This window comes from Myxine glutinosa, chromosome 1 (assembly GCF_964187855.1).
Source record: "Myxine glutinosa chromosome 1, kmMyxGlut1.1, whole genome shotgun sequence".
NCBI lineage: Eukaryota > Metazoa > Chordata > Myxini > Myxiniformes > Myxinidae > Myxine > Myxine glutinosa.
Genome location: NC_136261.1, coordinates 20,440,094 through 20,467,317, shown reverse-complemented (window position 1 = coordinate 20,467,317; position 27,224 = coordinate 20,440,094). Strand labels below are relative to the sequence as shown.

The 27,224-nt window shown below is 41.4% G+C and overlaps 1 protein-coding gene across 3 annotated transcripts in view; it reads right to left on the bottom strand.

The window, feature by feature from the left end:
• The window catches only part of LOC137421736 (formin-binding protein 1-like), an 80,549-nt gene that overhangs the window by 36,923 nt on the left and 16,402 nt on the right, over window positions 1-27,224 (bottom strand). For 2 of the 3 annotated variants that reach the window (XM_068108072.2, XM_068108080.2), the window contains exons 3-4: window positions 24,587-24,643; window positions 10,617-10,764 (exon numbers count right to left, since the gene is read on the bottom strand). In XM_068108072.2, the coding sequence (XP_067964173.1) occupies window positions 10,617-10,764; window positions 24,587-24,643 (205 nt within the window). The remainder of the gene's footprint in view (window positions 1-10,616; window positions 10,765-24,586; window positions 24,644-27,224) is intronic. The other variant, XM_068108089.2, reaches the window with a different exon arrangement.

The window sequence follows — 27,224 nt, the reverse complement described above, 5'->3', positions numbered from 1 at the left end:
TACACAGTTAGAGGGGATGAAAACAAGAATGGTGGATGAAAACAGGCAGAAGGATGGAGGGGAAAAGAAAGGTGAAGGAGAGAAGGAGGATGAGGATGATGAGGACCAGTGAAGACTGGAAGAAGGGCTGGCAAACAAAATAATGGAGATGAGAGCGACACCATTCGGGGAAAGACCACAACTGTACAAGATAGAAAAAAACCGACGGACAAAAATGCCGGTTGGGAGGAACAACAAAGCACTCAAGAGATTGGTAACAAAATCATCCCTATTAAAGCAACTCAACATCGTGAGCTTTGCAGCGGCACTGCTCATACAAGAAAACAACACCGCAAGAAGTGCAAATCAGCCCATTCAGCCAGAGACCTGGCACCACCTTGGAAACGGAGGCTGGAGGCAAAGAGGGAGCAACTGAGAAAATAAACGTGACAAATAAAGTAATTTATAAAAGGCCATCGAAGCCCAAAGCTAATGAGAAACCAAAAAATAATAAAACAAATACACAATTTGAAATAAAGACTGATCGGTAATAGCTGCTGAAAGCAAACTCCAAATGGAGATGATTGCAAGAAATAAAATTTAAAAAAACGATGATGAAGTCAACAAAGGGAGAAAACAAAACCGCATGTTTGAAAATAACCCAAGAGGCTTCTAAGGCAACCTCGGGAAAGAACGCATCAAATCCCCCTGAGAAAGATAAACTTGAAAATATCTGGAAAGGAATCTATGAGGACCCAACATAACACAACAAAGAGGTGGATTGGATCCAGAACTTGGAATAAAAAAACAACATCTAAAGGAAATGCCTCCAGGGATATTTAAGAAAACTAGAGCTTCCAGGGAAGCAGAACTCAACTGAACTGACTGGACAACTTTAAAGTAGGTCGGGTCTCACATGCCAAGTTTGATGAAAATTCGTCAATATATGTGGATGCTAGATTGTTAACGTCGTTTCAGAGCTGAAAAAATATGCAGGCCTATGGCGGCCATTTTGTGACAGATCGGGTTGACATGCGATAGCAACCTACCTTGTGTGGTAAGAGTCTCACACACCAAGTTTGATCAAAATCCATAAATATTTGTGGACGTTAAAGTCTTAACGTCGTTTCGGAGCTGAAAACAATATGGCGGCCTATGGCGGCCACCTTGCGATGGATCGGGTTGGAATGCAATAGCAACCTACCTTGTGGGGTAAGGGTTAAATATTCTAAGTTTGATCAAAATCTGTTAATATTTGTGGATGCTAGAGTGTTAACGTCGTTTTCATGACCAAAAACAAAATGGTCGCCTACGTCCGCCATTTTTCAACGGATCTGGCTGAAATGTAATACCAACCTGGTCCTTGGTGTAAGGATGCTGCCTGTCAAGTTTGATCAGAATCGGTTGATATTTGTGGACACTGGAGTGTTAACATCGAAAAGTTAATGGACGACAGATGACAGACGACGACGACAGACGACAGACGCCGGAGGGTTCAGTATGTTATGAACTCAACTGGACAGTAGTCCAGTTGAGTTAAAAATAAAACAACAACTAGCAAAAAAGCCCAACTTATGCCCAGGCCCAGATGGAATTCCAAACTTCTGGTTAAAACAACGAGATGCTCTCCACAATCACTACGCTTGAGCATTCAACAAACTTATCTAAAGAGAGGACACCTTTGATGAGTGGCTCACAGCAGGTAACACCTTCCTCATCCCAAAGTCTGAAGAGACACAACTACATCACACGTATAGGCCAATAACATACAAACTCCTTATGGAAATCATCACATAAATTATATAGCTAACACAAGAAGGAGGCCTAGAGGCAGAACAGAAAGGATGTAAAAGAGGATGCTATGGAACGATAGACTACCTCTTACTAAACAAGGCCGTACTCAAAAATTGTAATACAAGAACAATAATTATCCACAACATGGACACACGACAATAAAGCTTTTGAGAGTGTCCTATATTTATGGAAGATACAATGCATGCAATTGTACAAGATCAACACCCAAATAATCAAACTGATAGAGAAATCAATGGAGCTTTGGAATACCACATTGATATTGCAGCACTTGGAAGGAAAGATCGAAATACCAGGAGTGAAGATACATGGAGGAATCTTCCAGGGAGGCGGCCTTTCACCCCTCCTGTTATGCCTGGCCCTGGACCCACTGAGCAACCACATTAATGAGCAAGGGCATGGATACATGCTGACATCAAACAAGAGAACATCCAAAGACACAAAAAAGGTGACACATCTACTTTACATGGATGATTTAAAATTATTTGCATCAAACAACAAAAATTGGCAGAACAGCTCAAATTAGTGAAACAGTACTCCGACGACATTCAAATGGAATTTGGCACGGATGAGTGTGCCAAGTGCACATTCATACAAGGTAAACCAACAAAAAAGGACAACATAAAAAATGACACAAACAATAATACAAGAGCTCGACAACGAAGCATCATACAAATACTTTGGAGTAGAAGAGGGCCACCAAATATGTCACAAACAAATGTGCAAAACAATTACCAAAGAATGCATGGGGAGAATGAGGCTGATGCTGAAAACATACATATCTTCAAGGAACAAAATCAAAACCAACTCGCAATACCAGTATTCCAGTACAGCTGCAGAATAATAAACTTGTCACAATCAGAAATCAATAAACTGGATATCAAAAGAAGGAAACTCCTCACCATCCACAAAATGTTTTACAAAAATCAATGCATCCCGAGAATGTACCTGCCGAGACGAGAAGGAGGTAGTACCAGTAGCGGCCTGATGGAGCCCCACCAAGTGCACAGAATGACAACTGTAGGTTTGGCATTTTATGTAAAAAGTGCAACAAACTACTGAATCCAATTTGTAAGCAAACATAAAGATAACAAACCAGAGAAGGTATCCCTGACACATCTAGCAAAAAAAATTCCTCCAGACAGGTGTGAATGGAAGATGTCAAACAAGAAACCGAAATGAGTACAGCCCCAACAATTGCAAAAAATAAAGAAAGAAAAATATAAAAAATTAATTTCAACATTTATACTCTGCCAACTGGGAAAACGATAAAAGAACAGGAAGGTATAAAAAAACAAGTACAAAAAGTTTTAATTAAAACAAAACCCGCGTCGATGTTACACAATGCCTAGATGCAGCTGTGCCTATAACGTCGATGTTATAGGCACAGGACATTCCTATTGATTCGATTACTTGATGTTATTTTTGTGCAAAGTGAAAATATATCTCGGCAATTTCCCGTGTGTGGCGACGAATTTTTAATATATCTCGGCATTTTCCCATCTGTTATTTCAGGCGGTGTATGACTGACCATGCCGCGATAAAAAAAAAAAATCTCAGCAATTTCCCGTGTGTGGCGACACGTGAACGAAGCTATGCTCCTCTCTCCACATTATTGTGACGACGTATAAATTAAATATTTCATCGTGACGATTGTCATCAAATGGACGAATTTTTAATATATCTCGGCATTTTCCCATCTGTTATTTCAGGCGGTGTATGACTGACCATGCCGCGATTTAAAATATATATATCTCGGCAATTTCCCGTATGTGGCGACACGTGAACGAAGCTATGCTCCTCTCTCCACATTATTGTGACGACGTATAAATTAAATATTTCATCGTGATGATTGTCATCAAATGGACGAATTTTTAATATATCTCGGCATTTTCCCGTCTATTATTTCGGGCGGTGTATGACTGACCATGCCGCGATTTAAACAAAATATATATATATCTCGGCATTTTCCCATCTGTTATTTTGGGCGGTGTATGACTGACCATGCCGCGATTTAAAAAAAAAAAATCTCAATGGACTTGAAGTTACAGGCCTTTGAGAATTCATTTCGTTCTATAAAGGGCAACTTTCATCGGATTTTCTTCCTGTTTTTTTTCAACCGAGTCTAAAGCTGTTAGCGACTGTGAAAAATGAAATGATATTTCGAATTTGATTTGAAATAAAACTGTGTGAGAGAGGAAGACACCACGGGCCGACAAAACAGGCCTCAAAGCTATGCGAGTTAATAAAATGGTGGATATTTGTTTATATGAAGCCTCTCCCACAATGGGTGGAGCTATGGTTCCCAGAATGGGTGGAGCTTTGAGGTTTTGTCTTCTCTGCAAGAACAAGAAGAAGAAGAACAACAACAACAACAGCAGAGGGCACTCTATTAGCAGCGTCTGCGACGCGGCTAAAAAGAGTTGGACAGATTGGGAGTAGACAAAGAAATAACTTTGGAATGGCTAAGAAGAGGTCAGCCCAACTGAGATGGAAAACAAATCATTATAAATGCCCAAGATCAAGGACACTACACCAATGGATTTAAGAAAATGGTGGAACTGAGTCAATCGGACAAGTGTAGGTTCTGCAAGGTAGAAACAGAAAGAATAAGCCACCTCCTTTCAGGACGTTAAAAAAAACATGTCAGAACAGCTGTACACGCAAAGGCACAACAAAGTATGTGGAGTAATCCACTGGCGCATCTGCAAAAGTCTCAATATCCCTGTTCCAGAAAACTCGTGGAAACATGAACCAAAAGTAATCACTGAAAACAAGGAAATAATGCTCACATATGACCTAACTATCCCATCAAATATGAACATAGAACACAAAGCATTGCAACTGGATATGGTACTGAGTTACAAAAAAGGAAAAGAAGGCATTGCTAATTGAGTTGTCAGTCCCCAGCTATTTTCGCCTAAACAATGCAGAAATCAAGAAAATGACCAAATAACAAGCCCTCAAAAATGAAGTGGAAAGATCCTAGAAGCTGAAGAGCACTGAAATTGTACCAGTGATTATATCCAGTTTTTGGCATTGTACAATTTGTGTACAATGACAAAAACTGGGTCATACAGACAGCTGGACAAGGTGAGCAAAAAGCAACAACACTCAATCCCCAACACCATACCCATGAGGGTAACAACACCCAAAGGAAACTCCACCAATAACGCAATCCACACGTCACAATGTCCAACCCGAACGTGACCCCAGCCATGTCCATGCCCCGGAAACACTAAAACAAGAACTAGCACACACACAAACAATACTAGATCACGAGTGAATAATAAAAAGAGCAGAGCAGACCATGGATGATGTGATTGGCGTTTGTTGCTTAAGACTTGAGAAAATAAAAGCACCTCTCGGCCAGGCACGTAACCAGAAACGAATCGTCACCTCGGGAATAAAAGTGGACGTGTGCCTAGGCTAGGGGTCTATTGGCCAGAGGAAGCTTGCTGGGAAGTGGATGAAACATTGCCTGATACCGGATCTGTTCTTGCTTGGTTATTACTCGATTTATCAGAGTAGATCTCGTTACTTTGTGGTTGGATGTGCCTTTTTGCTTTGAAAATATATAATCCCAATCATCCCAATGTTAGAGGATTTTTTTTTTTGTGCAAGAAGTCAGGTCAGTGCTGCTTGAGTATCTCACAAAAAGGAATATACTGCAAGGTGGTTTGTCTTAGCCTTCCCAATGGTATTCAACGCAGAAAATTTTAATTTGTTGAGGATGCCGGTGATAACTTCGATCCTTTTTGTGAGATACTCCCCCAGCTCTCTCTGGGCTCTGTCCCCCTAATATTCCTACAGGTCGCACAAGATCTGCCAGCAATCCTCTTATGGTTAAACTGCCAAAATCTAGGCTCTCTGCTCACCTTCACTCTTTCATTCCCCTTTTCTCCCACCTCTGGAACAAACTCCCCCACTCCCTTCAATCCCTCTCCTCCCTCCAGGTCTTTAAAACAGCTGTTCACCACCATCTCTTATCTTCCCCCATCCAAACCTTGATCTTTTCTACCCCCGCTAATTCACCCCAGATGCACTTTTTTTTTTAAAATTCCAACTTCTTTCCTGGAAGTCCTTGCAGTGTTCATATGTTTTATACCTCTCCCACCTCCCCCCAAGCCCTCCCCCTCCCACATTTCTCTCGATGTCCCTGCTCTCAAATGTTTTGTTTGTGTCCTTCCCCCTCTCTCCCCATCTTGTCTACCTCTCCCCTTATTTTGTGTTTTGTGTGTCGGTTTGACTTTTTGTGTGATTAATGTTAGCTCTTTCACGAGCCTCGATCTTGTATACAAAAATATATATAATAATAATAAATAAATAAAAAACTTCCATACTCATTGCAAAATAGTGCAGGAACCAGATATCCATTTTGTGAGTTCCGTTCACGCATCAGTGTATATATATACCTGAAACCTATATAGTTTGGTAGAGGGGTCCTATGGGCAGTAGATATGCCCGGTTTTAATTCTAGATAGGTGTGCATTATCGATTTATAAGCATTTTGCTGATTAATTTGTGTACACCATTTCCACCACTTACTGAATTTGGTATAACGTATCTACATGGACAAATATACAGCATGGGTAGCTTTGTATGGTATCAAATTAACCGGAAAGACATACTGCACACATAGAGTTCCACCATAAGGCCTTATCCTAGCTGTTGATTCTTCAAGCCACCAAAAACTTCAAAATTTTGTCAAAGTTCCGTTTCAGTTTAGGTTCTAGTCCCCCACCATTTTGTTCATTACCCCAAAAGTATATGACCGATTTATATGTTTAATACACCAAAATCATCCCCATTTATTACCCTTCAAAATAAGATCACATAATCAAGAAATGTATACCATTAATAAACTTTCAGTGAAGCAAAACTAAGGCTCCCCCCTTCATTTTCATGGAAACAAAAATGTCCAAAAATGTGTATTAATATTTATGTCGGTTGCTAACATTAAATTAGGAAGGATACTGGAGCTTGTCTGAATCATGAAAACAAGAAATAAACCAAAGACTTATTGCAATAATTAAACAAAACAGATTGTTGTTGTTGCAGGCCATAAAATGACATTTAATACTCTCAAACAATCCTTATTTAACAAGTATGATTCGAAGGTGAGATACTTCCGCCCCACCATGAGGAACAACTATGTTATAATAAACTGTTATAATGTAATTATAAGGCTTACATGGCTTTACAGTAGTAAAATTATTAATCTTGTAACTGTAAAGTATATTATGGAGCAAATTTAACACTCCTATACTAAACTGATTTAATGTAACTAAAAGACTTACATAGCCTTACAATAGAATATTAAATAAATGCAACTATAAGGCTTACCTAGCCTTACAATATTATATTAATCTCGATTATGTAACAAACAATTTTCTAATAAACTGATATCCAAAGGTAGAGGGTCATGTACTTGATTTGTGACAGTGATTGTAACTAAATATTACACAATACCATAGTAACTTGAATCCCACACATTTAAACTTTATATGTTTAGCTAAGAAGATAAATACATGAAACAAAAGTACTGCCATTATAGAGCTTACTTAGCTTTACACTAGTATATTTTAATCTCGATTATGAAATAGACATGTTATTTGCTTAGCTTTGATTATGTGGTATGACACGTCAGATTAAAACCAAATTTCACTCCCAGTAGTCTCGTTATATCATTAACCAAAACAAGAAAATAAACACATTTATCTAATGTAGTCAAATAATGCGTGATATAAAAGCCACTTAATTGTACTCGGTCTTCATCGGAATTGTCCTCGTCTGACAAGTGATGACTATTGAGGCACTCTTGTCGGCATCCACAACCAGCACTACATAACAGATTGAACTTCCGGCATGTACAACGAAGGGATGTACATTTTGTTTTGCACCCACATGTCAACGGTTCTGTGCACGCTGAAGGAACAGGTGGCAGGGTCATCAGTTTTGGTGATAATCCTGTTTCGTCTAATTCCCATCCACATTCCTCTGGTTGGGGTAGATCAGGTTTGGACACAACTGCACTGTACCACACCATGGCTTGGTAATTGCATCTTTGAATGTGCAGCAACAGAGAATCATGAGTGGGAGGTAACTTTTCTGGGTCATTAATTCGATGGAACAGTTCGACGCGAAGATCATTGATAGAAGTCGCAGTTGTAGTTGAACTGTACAACTTGATGACAAAGAGCTCGATATCGGTCGTGTCAACATTGGGGTTGCGGCCAAGATTCTTGAGTAGTTTTGGATTCTTCAAGTATGTTTTCCATGCAGTGCGTTTTCCATGGCCGCAGAACTGACTGGTTGAGTCTGATCCTGTCAGAGCATGAAATCCCAGAATATTTCTGATTACTTCCTGCTCCAGACTTGCACGTACAAGGCTCACTGGAATGTAATGTTTTTCTTTGGTGGTCCCACTACTTACCCATACGTCTTGGGCAACATCATGATGAATCATCAGAATGTTTTGGCGTATTCTTTCTCCCCATCGAGACGTTATAGACAATGTTTTGGCCAATGTTCAGGATTCGTTGATGCAAGGCGGGCGCAATGTCCTCATCGTTTGAACCTTGGTCTGAAGTGTCTTTTAGATCAGTCTCATCTTGTAGAATCCATTTGATAAGTAAGTAAAGACTTGTTGGTACGCATTGTTCTGCCGCCTCTTGATTCAAATTCTCATAACCGCGATGACCTGCAGCTTCTTTCAAATCTGATTTCAGCTTAGTTGCTACTGTATGCAAAGCATGCAGGAAATAGGATTCATGACTAATCTCATCACTTGTACAGCTTTCTTTACATGTAGATATCTGTTGTTTTGCAATCATCGCCCCAATAGCATATTCAGTGGTAGTGGCTGCAGGAATCAGAAGCAGAGGTTAGTTGGCTAGTCGCTGTTTGCGGAATAGAATTTGGTTACCATAGTGCTTCTGTAGTTTGTGTTTCAAGACGTGTGTCCGGCATGATGGATTGAGAATTCCAGATCGTGTCATAAGATAAATGTATTTATCGGTCACAATGTCCATGCTATAGATGTGGCCACTCTGAAAGCCATTGCCTAGTATCTGTATCAGATCTTCTAGAGTGGGGTCAGTTGTAATCCCAGTGATTTCACTGGGGTGAATAGAACGGCTGATTTTGTCTGCTTTGTGTTTGCAAGAGGAATGGTAATGTGCTTCGTATGCTATCAAATCATTTTCCCCAATTTTGCATTTGAGGTTTTGATCATTCTTTGCCTGACTGTGGATGCTTGCAGCTACTTCATCTGACTGGACTTGGTGTACTTTTTCACGCTTACGACTCTGGCAATAAATACACTGCTTCCAGTCAACCTTACGTATTACTGTGCGTGTCAGTGGTTTTGTGCTTGAACTCGCATCACCCGCATCTACTGCAGCAGTGGCTTCCATGTAGCGTTTCTTGACAAGGTCAATGTTGGTTTGGTTTGTGAATGAAGCATAACAATTTTTGTGCCATTTTGCCTGTTTATCACTGAGATTTGTTGTTGTTGCTTCTGATTGCAGTCGTTCTGTAATGTCAGTGGTTTCAATCTGAATTCTATCTTGAAGGGCTGAACATACTTTCGCAACGCCCTGATGACTAGCGTTAGACAAACCGTCAGTACCTTGGCAGAATAGGCATTTTAACCAATTCGTCTGCAACTTGCGCCTTTTAACAGGCATCACCGCTGTAGGCTCAATAATCTCCTCCTGTTCTGTGTTAGACGCCATGGTTACTAGGGAGTAGGATTCATCAGCAGCAGAGCAGCAGGACACCGGTTTCAACATACTGCAATACAAACGAAAAGTATAATAATAAACATATCTCGGTCATCGATTTACAATTAAACGAAAATTTATTCACCTTTTGCCGCTGATAAAAAATGTAACTAGATTCTAAAGAATAAGTAAAATGAATACACAGGTTAGTATGTGATAGTCTGGAATGAACCGGGCATCAGATCTGAAAACATATGTATATACATGATATATGTATGCCATATGCCATATGCCATATGGACATTTTCATTTTCATGAAAAATAAGAGGGTAGCCTTAGTTTTGCTTCACTGAGAGTTTATTAATGGTATACATTTCTTGATTATGTGATCTTATTTTGAAGGGTAATAAATGGGGATGATTTTGGTGTTTCAAACATATAAATCGGTCATATACTTTTGGGGTTATGAACAAAATGATGGGGGACTAGAACCTAAACTGAAACGGAATTTTGACAAAATTTTGAAGTTTTTGGTGGCTTGAAGAATGAAAAGTTAAGATAAGGCCATATGGTGGAACTCTATGTGTGCAGTATGTCTTTCCGGTCAATTTGATACCATACAAAGCTACCCATGCTGTATATTTGTCCATGTAGATACGTTATACCAAATTCAGTAAGTGGTGGAAATGATGTACACAAATGAATCAGCAAAATGCTTATAAATCGGTAATGCACACCTATCTAGAATTAAAACCGGGCATATCTACTGCCCATAGGACCCCTCCACCAAACTATATAGGTTTCAGGTATATACACTGATGCGTGAACGGAATCACTAAATAAGGCACTTTTTCCAATGTGGTTCCTGCACTAAAAGACACCGTGGTATCTTTAACATTCACCAAGTAATGTTAGCAGACAGGATACCCACCCTAATGTCCATCCAAGGCCTGTGAAGAACAAATCTGACAGTTTATAGTATGAACGAAAAATAGGACCCAGATGAGACAGCTCAAAAGTGAGGCTGCTACCTCTGCATCATCCTGTCAGACAACATTTGGATTGCGTCATGATCAATGGAGCATAAAGATGAAATACCTTCCTCCGTTGCTGTCGAGACTCAGCAACACACTGTGTGAGAGTTTGTAAAACATTCTCCTTCTGACCTTCTGCCAACACCTCTCTCTGCCCTGCATAGTCGCCCAACTCACTCAACAGCCTTTGAAATGCCTCACATATGGTGAACCTGCAAATTAAAGCAAACAATGATCAGGGAGTAAGATGATGTGGTGTTAGGGTGACCAAACTAATAGGTTATGTGATTACATCAAATTGTGTGCTTACAATAAAACAGCATGATACAAAAATTATGAAAAAGGAGACATTTTCATGCCTGATCTTCGACTCGAAGGTAATGCTAACAATGTAACTTTGACAATTTTATGCAACCTTCACAACAAATGTTTAAAATGTCTTTGTCGTGTCTTTTATGTGTTGGTCAATTATTTTTTTATTACGGTACTGGATAAATCCAGCACTCTACATTCTGAACTTTTAGTATTCAAATATAATTACTCCCGCCAGGGAGTAATGCATTCGATCATGTCCGTGTGTGTGTGTGTGTGTGTGTGTGTGTGTGTGTGTGTGTGTGTGTGTGTGTGTGTGTGTGTGTGTGTGTGCGCGCGCACGCACGTGTACGTGTTTGTGAACAAGATATCTGGAAAAGTTCTGAACGGATTTGGATGAAAGTTGGTGGGATGATTGACTTTGGGATAAGGAAGAATTGATTAGTTTTTGGTGAAGCTCAGGATATTATTCCCGATCCAGGAAGTTTTTGAAGGATTTTTTACCATTGGAAGATAGGGCTCATTTTTTTTAACATTATCTTCTATATATTCTATATTTAACATTATGATATGAAAATAGTTTTCATATTTGTTGTAAATGTAGTTTAAACTCGTGGTTATGCGTTAGAGCGGTGTATTTTGTTAGCAGCGTCGTCTTCAAGGTTCTTTTTTTTTCTAATAAAGACATATTCTGTCATTTTAAAACCACCAAAGTGTGTATTAGGTTTCCCAGTTTCATAAAATGTATCGTTTGATACGTATAATGCTTTAAAACTGTTTTTTGTTTTGTTTTGTTTTTTACCTCAGAAGAGATATCATTATCAACATTGACCTCAGCGAATGTCAATCGCGGTGTCGGTATTTGATGAACTTATAAAGACAGGTGAGTTATAAGTGTGACCAGCATGTGCACGGGATTCTTCCCAGAAGAATGAGTGGTCGCATTAGCTTGTACGACTTAAAATGAGCGAGTTTTGTTTTGACGTTTGGGCCAGTTTTACATGTTATATCCCTAAGGAATGAAACGAACGTTTTTTCTGGCTTACAATTTTATTTGAAGTCACACATGCCTCACAATACACTCACTTATATAGAATTGAACGCTGAATCCGAAAATGTAAGTGAAATTGCCTTGTTTTTCTTTACATTATCTTCTATATATTCTTAATATATATCTGTGCAGTGTCTGTCTTGTGTTGTCTTGTTTTGTGTTGTCAATGAACTACTCCCTCAAACTTTTGTGAAATCGTACTATTCCAACTTGACCCACGGCGGGAGTATGCGCTCTACTGAGTGGCGTTCTAGTTCCTATATATATTGTTTGGGAATGAACAGTTCAGTGGACACCCTCTGGAATGAAAAGGAGAATTGGAAAAAAAAAAAAAAAACGAATTTCAGCCGATGAATGACGACATAATTAAACTAGAACGGCACTCGGTAGAGCGCATAACTCCGCCAGGCTGAACAGTTTACGTTTTGTATCCCACTGATAGGCCGGATCTGGATTCGGACTTCACCAAAATCTAATCATTTCGTCCTTGTCACATACGCTACATCTCTGGCAAATTTCGTCCGGATCCGTCCACAACATTTTGAGATATTTTGTTCACAAACGGACAAACAGACAGACAGGGGTGAAAACATAACCTCCATCCACCTTTGGTGGTGGAGGTAATAAAAGGTTTCTCACCGTGTATGTCACCTATTTATTTCCTTTGTGGTAAATTTAATTGGGGTAACTTTGTGGCTTTTTAATTGGGAAAATCTACATATGGAGAAATTTCATTGTTTGGCCGTCCACGTCCGCTTTGTACTCGGACTTTCCTTTCCTTTCTCTTCTGTTACTCTTCTTCTTCTTCTCATTCTCCTTACCTATACTAAACATGACGAAAACATTTTTTTTTATTTAAAAAATGTCAAATTTATGAACCAGTGTTCTACATCTTCTCATAATAAAGGTTAGTTAAAATTTTTATGACAAAAGCTCAAATGGTAAAGTGGAAAGTATCTCAAAATGCAAGCAGACAAAATAAATAAATAAACACAGAAGCGATTTTAAAAAACCCGGGCGTCTCGCTCTGTGTAGAGGACAGGCCGTAAACAAGGCCCATTTGTACTTGTACCGTAAACAAGATTGTGAAGGGAAAACGGCTAAAATATTGGGGGGATATTGCCATTAGCGTCCCCCACCCCATCAATATTGGGGGGGGGATACATTCCTCCCGTCCCTCTCGGGATCACCGCCCATGCCCCACTTCCCTCAGCCTGGCATCCGATAGTACGAATGAAACCATTTTCTTAACCGAACCAACGACGCCACGTAGGCAACAATCACGCGTCCATTTCGGCGATCGACACAGTTTACAGGACTGCGGTAAACGATCCATCTACCTTATACCTAACTACATCCTATCAAGTCGTTCCTGTGCTTTGGTCACATTTTGTCGATTGATCGTTTTCTCACATAGAGGCTGTGTGTGACAAAACGATCAATCAACAAAATGTGATGAAAGCACAGTAACGACTCGATAAGATGTAGTACCACTGTATATCACTATATACCACTGTAGATGTCCATATTGATATGACTATATAGATGTCGTAGCACTATATCTATAAACCACTGTATATCTCTCACAGGCACTGATTTCAAATAGCGAGATGCGTTTTATCTGACAAAGTTAAATAAAAAAACTAACCCCAGAATGAGAATCACAGCCTCACTTGAATATATGCCTATACACACTTAGTCATAAAATCGCTAGATATGGTAAATTTTGTCAGATTTCACTCCAAGTTTGTACATTTATTAAGTCGACAGCATCCAATCCTCATACCCGAATCCAGATATTGATGATATGATTCAATTATGTAATGATTAATCGATTGTGTTTCCAAGGCAAGGCACGTTTGAGTAGGTCGAAACAAAATGGCGGCTTAAGAACACAGTGAAGTGCAGTGGGCTGACCAAGATGGTGGGCCGCCATATTGGTAAGTGTTTTTTGGGGGTTTTTTTTCCTTATGAGCATCTCGTTAATCATCTTCAACAAGTAAATGAAAAAACATGTTTTCGGGCTACACACTTTTATTTTTATTTTTTACGTTTTAAACCTTTTTTTCTTCTTCTTTTTAAAATAAAAATTTTGATATATGAAAATGTACCAGAAAAAAGGACCATGGGGCAAATTTCAGCTCTCTAAGACGTATGGTACCTAGAAAAGGAACGGCTCAAAGATTTGAAATGGGACAAACAAACAAAGTTCTGATGAAGGTAAATAAAAGTGTAAAAAGGGTGTTATGACATACCCAAAACACCCAGTTTTCATCCTTGCAATCTGTTGGAGGTCCAGGTGTATGCATGCTAAGTTTGGGGCTGCTAGGTTTCATGGTTTTGGAGTTATGGAGGAGACAGACGGATGGATGGATGGACACTGCCTTTTATTAATACAGATTTATTTTTATTTTTTTAATTTTTTTTGTATACAAGATCGAGGCTCGTGAAAGAGCGAACATTAATCACACAAAAAGACAAACCGACACATAAAACATATAACATCGGGAGCAGTAGACAAGATGGGGAGAGAGGGGGAAGGACACAAACACAACATTTGAGAGCAGGGACCGAGAGACATGGAGACATCGAGAGATCTGAGAGAGGGCGAGGGCTTTGGGGGGGGGGGCATGGGAAGGGGGCGGTGGGAGAGGTATAAAACATATGGACACTGCCAGGACTTCCAGGAAAGAAGTTGGAATTTCAAACAAGGTGGATCTGGGGTGAATTAGCGGGGGTAGAAAAGATCAAGGTTTTGGATGGGGGAAGATAAGAGATGGTGGTGAACAGCTGTTTTAAAGACCTTGAGGGAGGAGTGGGATTGAAGGGAGTGAGGGAGTTTGTTCCAGAGGCGGGAGAAAAGAGGAATGAAAGAGTGAAGGTGAGCAGAGAGCCGAGATTTCGGCAGTTTAACCATCAGAGGGTTGCTGGCAGATCTTGTGCGACCTGTAGGAATATTTGGGGGACAGAGCACAGAGAGAGCTGGGGGTGCAAGGCCGGAGAGGAGTCGGTAAAAGACAGAAAGACCACCTACCTGCCTGCGGTGAGTGAGTGAAAGGCCCTCAGAGATAGCTTCATCGCGGAAGATTCCAATAATTCTGAAAGCTTTGGTTTCAACAGCGTGAAGCCGAGCTAGGTGTGAGGCAGGAGCACCGGCCCATAGGGGAGAACTATTCCATTGAGCTGCAGATGAAAGCCTTGTATGTGGTGAGGAGCTCAGGTGTGCCAAGGAAGGACTTTGCACTACGGAGGATGCCCAGTCGGCGACTGGCTTTGGAGGCCAGCTTGGAAATGTGGTTTTCCCAAGAAAGATCATGGCAGATAGTGAGACCCAAAAGCTTGAGCAACAGAACTTCTTGGAGAGGATTGTTGAGAAAGTAGATGGGAGGGTTGTCCAGTCGATCTTTTCGGAGAGACATAGTAAGAGTGTGAGATTTGTCAGGATTGAAAGACATGTTCCACTTGTTTGACCAGTCTGTGATTTTGTCCAAGTCTTCAGAGAGTGAGGAGGCTGCAGACTGCCGATCTGAGGGAAGAGGAATGGAGCGGCATAGAGTGGAGTCATCAGCAAAGAGATAGAGAGGATTTTCAAGAGAGTCAGAGAGATCATTGATGAAGACCAGAAAAAGCACGGGGCCCAGAACACTGCCTTGGGGAACTCCAGCCTGAACAGGAAGAGGAGATGAGAGAAACCCATTCAGGGCCACACGTTGACGACGACTAGAGAGGAAGTCCGCCAGATGGAAAATACATCCGTAATGGCTCGTATATTGAACATGTTAACGTGTCCAAACATTACTGTTAATTAATTTATATTTAGTCCAGCAGGATACCTGTAACGTACAGACAAACCTCCTCTACATGGAGGAGAGAAAAGAAAAGTACGGCTCTTGACAACAACATTCAAATGCATAGACAGAAACAGGGTGAAGAGACTACACAATTACGATTAATCAATTATAACTTGAAACTAAGGCACATTCAAGGTAAAATATCAACTTATGATTAAAACATAGACCTGAAACGTTGATAGACCTGAGCCTCGTCCTGGAGGTGGGGTTGCTATCTTTATAAAAAAAACTCTCTTCCTCACTCGCCCTGCACTGCACTCTCTCCACCTCACCCCCAGGAATACCTTTGGCTACGGCTTCCCCTTCACTCCCACCTTTTGTTCATATGTGTATTGTACCGTCCACCAAACAGTGATGACTCCATCTACATCTCGCTGTCTGATAATATGGACCAACTTCTATCTACCCATCCCAACTCTCTCTTCCTCATATGTGGTGATTTAAATTGTCACCATGCCAGTTGGCTGGGTGTGGGTACCTCTCTCACCAGCCATGGCTCTTCAGCAAAGGACTTCTGCGACTCACTGGGACTGACACAATCTGTCAATTTCCCGACCCAGATCTCAGTCAACGGAGCATCTTCTCTTCTGGACTTGGTTATGACTAACTTCCCTGAAAATGTCTGCTGCTCTTCTTCTGCTTCAATCGGCTCATCTGATCATGTGCTTGTTAAAGTGGACATCTCTCTGACCATTCTCAGAGAGCCTCCTCAGCATCGACGAGTCTGGCATTTCACTCAGGCCAACTGGCAAGGTCTTCAAGTAGCCATCAATCATCTGAACTGGTCTCCCATCTTTACCGCCTCTGACATCAACTCATCCTGGGAATTCTTCCAAAGTAAATTGCTCTCTCTCATGCACAGATTTATCCCATCTCGTCTTCAGTTGTCATACCCTTCCTCCCGTCCATGGTACACGGAATCTTGTGGTGAGGCTGTTGCCCAGAAACAACTTGCTTTCGTCTCCTGGAAAGCAAATCCAACGGAAGGAAATCTCATTTCCTTTCACAAAGCCCGAAACAAGTGTGTGTCCACCCTCAGGAGAGCCAGGAAACAATATCTCTCCATTCTCAAGACCGAACTCTCTTATCTGTCTCCCTCTTCCAAATCCTGGTGGCATCTGGTCAAATCTGTTTCTGGTGTTTGTTCCCCCTCCACCCCCTCCCTCACCTCAAACAGCTACACGGCTGACTCCGCACGTGAAAAAGCTGAATGCCTTAACTCTGTGTTTGCCTCTAAATCTTGTGTCCCAAACCCATCCCTCTCTGTACCCACCATACCCAGTCGTACCCAGCTGCTCCTGGACTCTGTGTCCTTTCCTCCTGACAAGGTGGAAAACTTTCTGTCAACCCTCGTCTCCGATTCTGCAACTGGACCTGACGGCATCAGCCCACGGGTCCTAAAATCCTGTTCTTCCGCTCTTTCACTCCCTCTCTCTGTTCTTTTCACCCTCTCTTTTGCTCAAGGTCATCTGCCATCTGCTTGGAAATCAGCCAACATCACCGCTTTGCACAAAAAGGTGCAAAAACAGATCCTAGCAACTACAGACCAATCAGCCTTCTACCAATTATCAGCAAAGTCATGGAATCCTTCATTGCTTCGGATATGAAATCTTTCCTCTTCTCCAATGGCTTGATCTCTGATCATCAATTTGGTTTCAGACCTGGTCACTCTACTCTGGACATGCTGCTTCTGCTTTCTCAACAATGGATGGAGGTCCTCAATACCAAACAGGAAATTAGAGCTGTCTCCCTTGACATATCACGTGCCTTCGATACGGGCTTGCACTGTGCTCTGCTCACCAAACTCTCCTCCTTTGGTATCCATGGAAATCTCCATGCATGGCTGGCGGACTTCCTCTCTCGTCGTAGTCAACGTGTGGCCCTGAATGGGTTTCTCTCATCTCCTCTTCCTGTTCAGGCTGGAGTTCCCCAAGGCAGTGTTCTGGGCCCTGTGCTTTTTCTAGTCTTCATCAATGATCTCTCTGACTCTCTTGAAAATCCTCTCTATCTCTTTGCTGATGACTGCACATCGGATTTTTATGTGAAAAAACAAAAAATATTTTTTCACATAAAACGGCTTTTTTGCGCGCAAAAAAATTATTTTTCTATTTTCGGAGAAAAAAAGAATTTCGCCCTTTTTCGGGAAAAATAAAATAAAATGCCCTTTTTGTTCGAAAATGTCTGGCAACGCTAAAAAAAATTAGGGAATTTTTCGAAATTTTTAACTGCGATCGACATTTTTAACTGCGATCGATCTCAAAAACAAAATGTTGCGTCCACTTGCATGCGTTGCGTCCCCAGCGTGTACAGCAGTGAGGCGGTGTACTACAGTGAGAGAGTGTACACAAAGTGTGAACAAGTCTCCTATCAAGATGAGTGCTGCTCTTCGTGACAAGTGGCTGAAGGAATTCAACGCTGGCGGCGATGGGGCCACCTTCAAGTACGTGTCGAGTGACACGGCTTTCTGTTGAGCTTGTGAAAAGACTTTCCGGGCGAAGCAGAAGTCTGAGCTGGCCCAACATGTCCGAGGAGACCGCCACAAGAGCAACTTGGCCTTGAAGAAGAAGAGGACGGTCACGCAAGCCACCATGGAGGACTTTGGTGGCGGAAAGAGGCACAAGTGCGACGTCGTGGCTCATGAGCTGTGCCAGGCCATGCTGGCCGCTGGCATCCCATGGTCGAAATTGGAAAACCCTGCCCTCCGGTCGTTCCTGGAGAAGCACATCACTCTCCAGATCCCCGATGAAAGCTGGATTCGAAAGCACTACCTCGACAAGTGCTACGACGAGGCCTTGGCGGGGATCCGTGCCGACCTCGGACAGCAGCCCATCTGGCTGTCCGTCGACGAGATGACCGATTCGGCAGGTCGATATGTGGCCAACATCATCGCGGGACGCTTGTCCAAGGAGGGGTACTTTCGTCCCCACCTTGTCCAGTGCATGTTTCTGGAGAAGACCAACTCCGGGGAGATCGTGCGTGCAGTCAATGACACGCTGCGCTATCTTTGGCCTGATTTCAAGCCGGAGTGCCTCAAGGTCCTCGTCAGCGACGCCGCGGCCTATATGATCAAGGCCGGCCATGCCCTGAAGGAACTCTTCCCGGACTTGCTGCATGTGACTTGCGTTGCCCACGCGCTCCACCGTGTCTGCGAGACAGTCCGAGAAATGTTCAAGGACGTCAACGACCTGATTGCCACGACGAAGAAGGTGTTCGTCAAAGCCCCGTCGCGTGTTGTCTTTGGAAGGAGCAGCAGCCCAATCTTTCTCTCCCCCCGGAGCCCATTCTGACTCGGTGGGGGACGTGGATCGACGCCGCGGTGTTTTACGCCGAGCACTTCGAGGCCGTCAAGGACATTGTGGACCAGCTGAACGATGACGACGCGATGGCAATCCGGAGTGCCAAGGACCTGTTCGGAAAGGCGGACATCAAGCTCAGTTTGGTCTTCTTAAATGCCCACGTGTCGTTCATCCCGAAGATCCTTAAGCAGCTGGAGGTGGCCGGCATGGAGCTGGCCAAGGCCTTCCAGCTCCTTGATCAGGCCAAGGAGGAGCTCGAAAAGATCCGAGGCTGCCGTAAGGAGATCCTGCTCACCAAGTTCAAGGCGGTGCTGCAGCGCAATCCCGACATTGGTGTGCTGAGGACAGTGGCTTTGATCCTGGATGGAGATCAGCACGGATCTGAGGTTGGTGTGCCGGCTGGAGTCAAGCTTGCTGACATCCCCCTCTTGAGGGACTGCCCCATCGTCAGCGTCGACGTGGAAAGGTCCTTCTCCGTCTACAGAAACGTCCTCACCGACCGCCGACACTGCCTCACCAAGGAGAACATTACCAAGATAATGATTTCAAACACCTACTTTAACCGTTCCTAAAAGGGTCTTGTCAATTTCTTCTAGTCCTCTACTTATCAAACAATGCGGTTGCAATAAAGGTACCTGAACGTCATTTTTTACCTGTTTACTAGCCCAGAGTGCTTAATGTTGTGCAGGAAAAAGCTTACCATTTTTTGTTCTTTTTTTGACTGATTTCTGAAAAACTTGGTAATAAAAAAAAAATGAATAAAACGGGGGGAAAAAATATTTCGGGATTTTTTCACATAAAAAAAAAAATTTCCGCTTTTCAAAACATAAAAGGCCTATTTTCTTAACATAAAAATCCGTAGTCTACAGTGATGACTCTACTCTCTGTCGCTTCATTCCTCATCCCTCAGATCGGCAGTCTGCAGCCTCCTCACTCTCTGCAGACCTGGACAAGATCGGCAGTCTGCAGCCTCCTCACTCTCTGCAGACCTGGACAAAATCACAGACTGGGCAAACAAGTGGAACATGTCTTTCAATCCTGACAAATCTCACACTCTTACGATGTCTCTCCGAAAAGACCGACTGGACAATCCTCCCATCCACTCTCTGAATAATCCTCTCCAAGAAGTTCTGTCACTCAACCTTTTGGGTCTCACTATCTGCCATGATCTTTCCTGGGAAAACCACATTTCAAATCTGGCCTGCAAAGCCAGTCACCGACTGGGCATCCTCCGTCGTGCGAAGTCCTTCCTTGGCACACCTGAGCTCCTCACCACATACAAGGCTTTCATCCGCAGCTCAATGGAATTCTGCTCTCCCCTGTGGGGCTGGTGCTCCTGCCTCACACCTAGCTCGTCTTCACGCTGTTGAAACCAAAGCGTTCAGAATCATTGGAATCTCCTGCGATGAAGCTAACTCCAAGGGCCTTTCACTCACTCACCGCAGGCAGGTTGGTGGTCTTTCCGTCTTCTACCGACTCCTCTCTGGCCTTGCCCCCCCCCCCCCAGCTCTCTCTGGGCTCTGTCCCCCAAATATTCCGACAGGTCGCACAAGATCTGCCTGCACCCCTCTTATGGTTAAACTGCCAAAATCAAGACTCTCTGCTCACGTTCACTCCTTCATTCCTCTTTTCTCCCACCTCTGGAACAAACTCCCTCACTCTCTTCAATCCCACTCCACCCTCCATGTCTTTAAAACAGCTGTTCACCACCATCTCTTATCTTCCCCCATCCCAAACCTTGATCTTTTCTACCCCCGCTAATTTCACCCCAAATCCACTTTTTTGAAATACCAACTTCTGTCCTGGAAATCCTTGGTGTCCTTCTGTTTTATACTTCTCCCACCCCCCCCCCCCCCCTTCCCACGCCTCCTCCCGCAAAGCCCTCTCCCTCCCACACATCTCCCTGCTCTCAAATGTTGTGTTTGTGTGCTTCCCCTTCTCTGCCCATCGTGTCTTCCGCTCCCTCTTTTTATATATTTTGTTTGTCTGTTTGATTTGTTTGTGAAATAAATGTTAGCTCTTTCACGAGCCTCGATTTTGTATGCAAAAAAAACAAACAAAAAAAAACAACATTAAAAGGTTCTCGTAAAACCCGATAACTTGGTTGAGCAGTACCTCAGGTCGGGAAGGTGCGCAAGTCAACCCTGTGGGCCTTGCTACACACCTCACCCAGCAGGTGCTAGCAAACACACACTCCAAAGCAGGCGAGGATAACAACAATCCACATTGAAGGTGCAAAATCAACTTGTGGTTAAATTTGATGCAAAAATTTTATAGTTACCTTTGATAACTTTGGCAAACTTAGGTTAAGTCCGAGTGGGGAGCAACACCAAAATTAGTATGTATGCAGACTCAGAGAAACACATACTATACTACAATACCTCCTCACCTATCACTTCGGGAATTGGTAGGGCTAAAAATAATAATTGCAGGAATCAAGTTTTCAATCAAATCCTACATTTTAAAATAGTAAGTATATTCACCTCAAATGATACTTCAGGTTACTAATAACTTAGGACTCACCTGTTGCAGGAAGAGGACACATCCCTCCTCCCTCTCCCTGGCTTTACCCTCCTGTTCTATCTTTCCAAGGTTAATTCTTATATATATATATATATATGTATATATATATATATATATATATATATATATATATATACATATATACATATATATATATATACATATATATATATACATATATACATATATATATATATATACATATATATATATATACATATACATATATACATATATATACATATATATATATATATACATATACATATATACATATATATATATATATATATATATATATATATATATATATATATATATATATATATATATATATATATATATATATACACACACACACACAGTCACGTGAAAAAGTCAGTACACCCCATGTAAAGTTTTGACTTTTTCAACATATTTCAACATACAGCTATTTGATCTTCATTTAAACAATATTGATAGATAGAGGTGATATAATATAACAAATATCATGAAACATTTACATTTTGTAGTCCATTGTATAATTTAAATAAACATAAATGCAAATTTCGCATGTGGAAAAAGTAAGTACACCCCATGAAATGTTTTTAAAAATCTTTTTAACATATGTGGACATATCAATATTTGATCTTCATTTAAACAGTATCTATAGATAAAGGTGATCTAATTGAACAAAAAACAATGAAAAATTGACTTTGCAATAATTTATTCAACAAAAAATTAACAAAGATGCCATTTCCTTCTGTGGAAAAAGTAAGTACACCCTTGGCTCTAATAGGTGGTATTGCCCCCTTTGGCAGAAACAACCTCAAGTAGGCGTTTCTTATAACTGTCTACCAGTCTCTGACATCGACTGGGAGAAATTTTTGCCCACTCCTCCATGCAGAATTATTTCAGCTGTGCGATGTTTGAGGGGTTTCATGCATGCACAGCTCGTTTCAAATCCCCCCACAACATCTCGATGGGATTTAGATCCAGGCTTTGACTTGGCCATTCCAGAACCCTCCATTTCTTTCTTTTCAGCCATTTCTTGGTGGATTTACTGGTATGTTTAGGGACATTGTCATGTTGCAAGGTCCACCTTCAGTTGAGCCTCAACTTTCCGACAGATGGCCTCACATTATCCTCAAGCACCCTCTGGTACAATGAAGAATTCATAGTGGATTATATGATGGTGAGCTGCCCAGGCCCTGATGCAGCACAGCTGCTCCAAACCATAATATTTCCACCACCATGCTTTACAGTTGGTATCAGGTTCTTGTGGTCAAATGCTGTCTTTGGTTTTCGCCAAACATGTCTTCTGGTACTGTGGCCAAATAGCTCTACCTTTGACTCATCTGTCCAGAGCACATTGTTCCAGAAGTGCTGGTCTTTGCCTCGGTGTTCATTGGCAAACTTTAGTCTTGCCCTGATGTTCTTTCTGGACAGCAAAGGTTTCCTCCTGGCACACCTCCCATGTAGATAAAATTTGTGCAGCCTCTTTCTAATGGTAGACTCATGCACTTTGACATCAACAGTGGCAAGAGCTACCTGTAGGTCCCGTGTTGACATTCTGGGGTTCTTAGAGACTTCTTTCAACATCTTTCGGTCTGAACTTGCTGGGATGGCCTGGCCTGAACAAGTTGGCAGTTGTTTGGAATCTTCTCCACTCGTAGATGATCTTCCGAACAGTCGAATGATTGATGTCAAATTGTTTGGAGATCTATTTAAATCCCTTCCCAGACTCGTAGGCATCTATAACCTTCTTTCTGAAGGCCCCAGAGAGCTCTTTTGATATAGGCATGGTGACGCCACACAATTCAACAACAAAGAGCAAACCAAACGAAATGTCTGAGGTTTAAATAAGACAGGTTCCTCCAAGATCCTCTCTCACGATGTTCTAATCATTTGCACCTGAGCTGGTGCACCTGATTCTAATTTTAGGTTTTTGAAGTAGTGATAAATGTCGGGGTGTACTTACTTTTCCCACATGCGAAATTTGCATTCATGTTTATTTAAATTATACAATGGACTACAAAATGTAAATGTTTCATGATATTTGTTATATTATATCACCTTTATCTTTCAATATTGTTGAAATGTAGATCAAATAGCTGTATGTTGAAATATGTTGAAAAAGTCAAAACTTTACATGGGGTGTACCTACTTTTTCACGTGACTGTATCTATCTATAATTCCAGTAATCTCTGTACGTCTGTACGTTTGTACGTCTGTACGTTTGTTTGTCTGTGACCGCTGTTTCTCGACAACCACGGGTCCGATATACTTGAAACTTGCCAGGTATATTGCTGGGGACCCGAGGATGTGCCTTTTCAAGGTTTCATATTAATCGGACAATTACTTACCGAGCTATGTCCAAAAAACGATTCAACCAATCAGAGAGCAGCGAACGATCGCGTGTGCCGAACGTGGCGGGCACACTCTGCCTCGGATGGCACATTTGAGAGCGTATTCATTTATTTCACGTTTGCAAACTATGTTGGCGTTAAACTATGTTTTACAACTAATAAAAACGAATTTGCGATTCATTCGCTTTCCTGCGCGTTTGTGTACGCGATGGCGATTTCTTTACCAAACTCCGGAAGCCGTTCGCTTTGGACCGAACCATTGCATGTAAATAGAGGGGGGGGATTGTCACCACTCGCAAGCCGTTCGCTTTGGACCAAACCATTTCATGTAAATAGAGGGGGGGGATATAATTTTAGATATATATATAGTACGGGCATGCCCTAGTATATATAATGTATATATACACACACACGCACACACGCACACACACACACACACATCTCCTCCTCCTCCTCCTCCCCCACCCACCTCCACCCCCCCCCCCATCCCAACTATTTATAATTCACGCCATTCCTACGCTAAACCTTAGTGCTATATTAAGCATGAAAAGCATTTCTAAAAGGTACTAATTCTAACTGGAGTCTTTTCTTCCACAATCAACATTCATGGTGTTCAGAAAAGACCAATTAAAGATAGATTTGCAAGTTCTTACTGGCATTCATCATCTTCTTTGGAGCCTTTCTTGATTTGATAGCGCTTCACAAGTTGCCTGCACAATACATTAGGATTCAGATCAAAATGATAGGTCTCTCTGAAAACTCATACATCAGAACAAGTTATTCTGCATTTATCATAAAAGATGGATTATGATTGCACAAGCAAAGGGAGTAATTTACCCACAATCTGAAACTTCCAGACTACGCTAAGCACCTTCAAGCAAACCCTTCTATTGTCACAACTACGTCATTGCACAAAAAAAAACACAGAAAAACATTCAGATTCAATAAATGGTTTAAGGTTATGGTTAAAACTAAAATTTAAGAAAATTTTTCACATTTAGAAATTAACATTTTTTTTTTTAGGGAAATACACATGTTAGGCAACAAAGGGGAGAAATGAGTTTGAAAAGACATTCGATAATTTGCCAAAGTATGAGGTATTATTGTTTAATGTAACTGAATCAGGATATACAAACAAGCTCTGCTTTGTGTATTGATTAAGGAAATGAAAAACATATCAATACCAGTCTCAATATTTTAAAGCTTTTTGATCATTAAAGGTCAAAAATAAAGTTTTGAAATCTTAGTTTTCATTTGAACAGAACAACGAAAACGAACATGGCGGCTGCGATTGGAGATCGCTGATGGTTTCCGTTCCTGGCATAGCCAACTCATAATATTACCCAATTGGTGGCACTTGAAGTTCTTCCTCATAATGAAAACAAACGGTTTTTTTTTCTTCAAAAAAGTGGGACACCACAGACACTAAGAGGAAACACTTGATGGTTCCCTCCGAGAATCATAATGAATCATAAACTTCAAAATTATACAGTCTCTCTGAGAGACTTTGGGGAATCCTTGTTTGTACGCCTTGATATCTCAAAAGCCTTCGACAGAGTTTGGCATCGGGATCTGATATCCAAGCTTCCATCTTTCGGTTTTCCTCCTTCACTCTGCTCTCTCATATAAAGCTTTCTCTCTGACCACTCTATCTCCGTAATTGGTGATGGTTCAATATCTTCCTCCTTCCTTATCAACAGCGGTGTCCCTCAGAGTTCTGTCCTGTCTCCAACACTCTTCCTTCTTTTTATCAATGACTTTCTTTCTTCTACAAATAACCAAATAACCTACAAATACTACTACAATATACTACTACAATACAATACTACTACAATACAATATACTACTAAAATACTACTACTACTACAATACTACAAATACTACGACTACAAAATACTAAATACTACTACAAAATAACCAAATAACCTACAAATAACTCAAGTGTTTGTGTGCTTTCCCTTCTCTTGTCTTCCGCTCCCTCTTTTTATATATTTTGTTTGTCTGGTTGATTTGTTTGTGAAGTAAATGTTAGCTCTTTCACGAGCCTCGATTCAGTATACAAAAAAAAAAAAAATGCACTCATATGCTGATGACTCGACATTACATTCCTCCATGTTTTTCCCATCTGCCCCATCTTTCCTCACTCAATTTATATCTCATTTGATCAGTCATCACTTTAAATTCGGATTTGGACAAAATTTCCCAATGGGGCAAATGTAACCAGGTTAAGTTTAATACTTCTAAAGCTCAATTTCTTCCCATCTCTCTCTAAAACTCTTCTCAACTCTCCAATCTCCTTGAAAGCTCCACAATTACACCACGTGATTCAATACACCTACTAGGTATTACCCTAACTTCAAATTTATCCTGGAATCCACACATTACACAAATAGCTAAGTCTGTCTCGAAGAAACTGGGAGTCCTATTCAGATGTCGAAGAATCTTCTCCTCTCAACAGTTGCTTCAACTATATAAAGGATTGATTCGTCCTTGTATAGAGTACTGCTCTCACATCTGGGGGGGTTCCAGCTCCACATACTTACTGGACGGAACTGAATCCAAAGTAATCCGACTTATCAACTCTCCAAATCTGACCTTAAAACTCGACCCGCTCAATTTACTCCGCAAAGTTGGCCTCTCTTTCTCTTTTCCACAGACATTTCTGCTCCCAAGAACTTGCTGCTTGTGTACCTCCACCATTAGCGAGACAACGGAATACTCGACAAGCCACTACATCTCATGATTATTGTGTGGCCATTGGCAACTCATTGGTCTTGTTCTTATCCAATTGGCTTGTTCTCGTCACCTAACCAACTCATCCATCAAGTTTTGTCATAACCAATCCACAAGTTTTTCCGATATTTGTTATACAGTCGGACCCCGCTTTTCACGGTTCCGCTACTAGCTGTTGATAAAATGCGACCTGTTTCTCTATTCGTGGAAAAGTGTCCCACAAATTCACGGTTTTTTTTTTTCAATTCACGGCCGAGTCCCGCGAATTCGCAGTTTTTCTCGGGCGCAAGAAAAAAAATTCACGAGCCGCAAGCCTGACATTTATAAAACTCATCTTTCACCAGCAATGCACAAAGCAGCTGGACATACGCAAAAAAACATCTTCTTCGAGCAGCAAGCATGACTTGTTTCTACATTCGCAGTGCTGTGCTGCACATTTTCATGGCTTTTGCGGGATATCCCATCATTCTCAGGTAAACATTGTTTCATGGGATATCCCACCATTCACACTAGGAACAGCTTCGCAGGATATTCCACAATTCGCACTTTCAGCAGCTT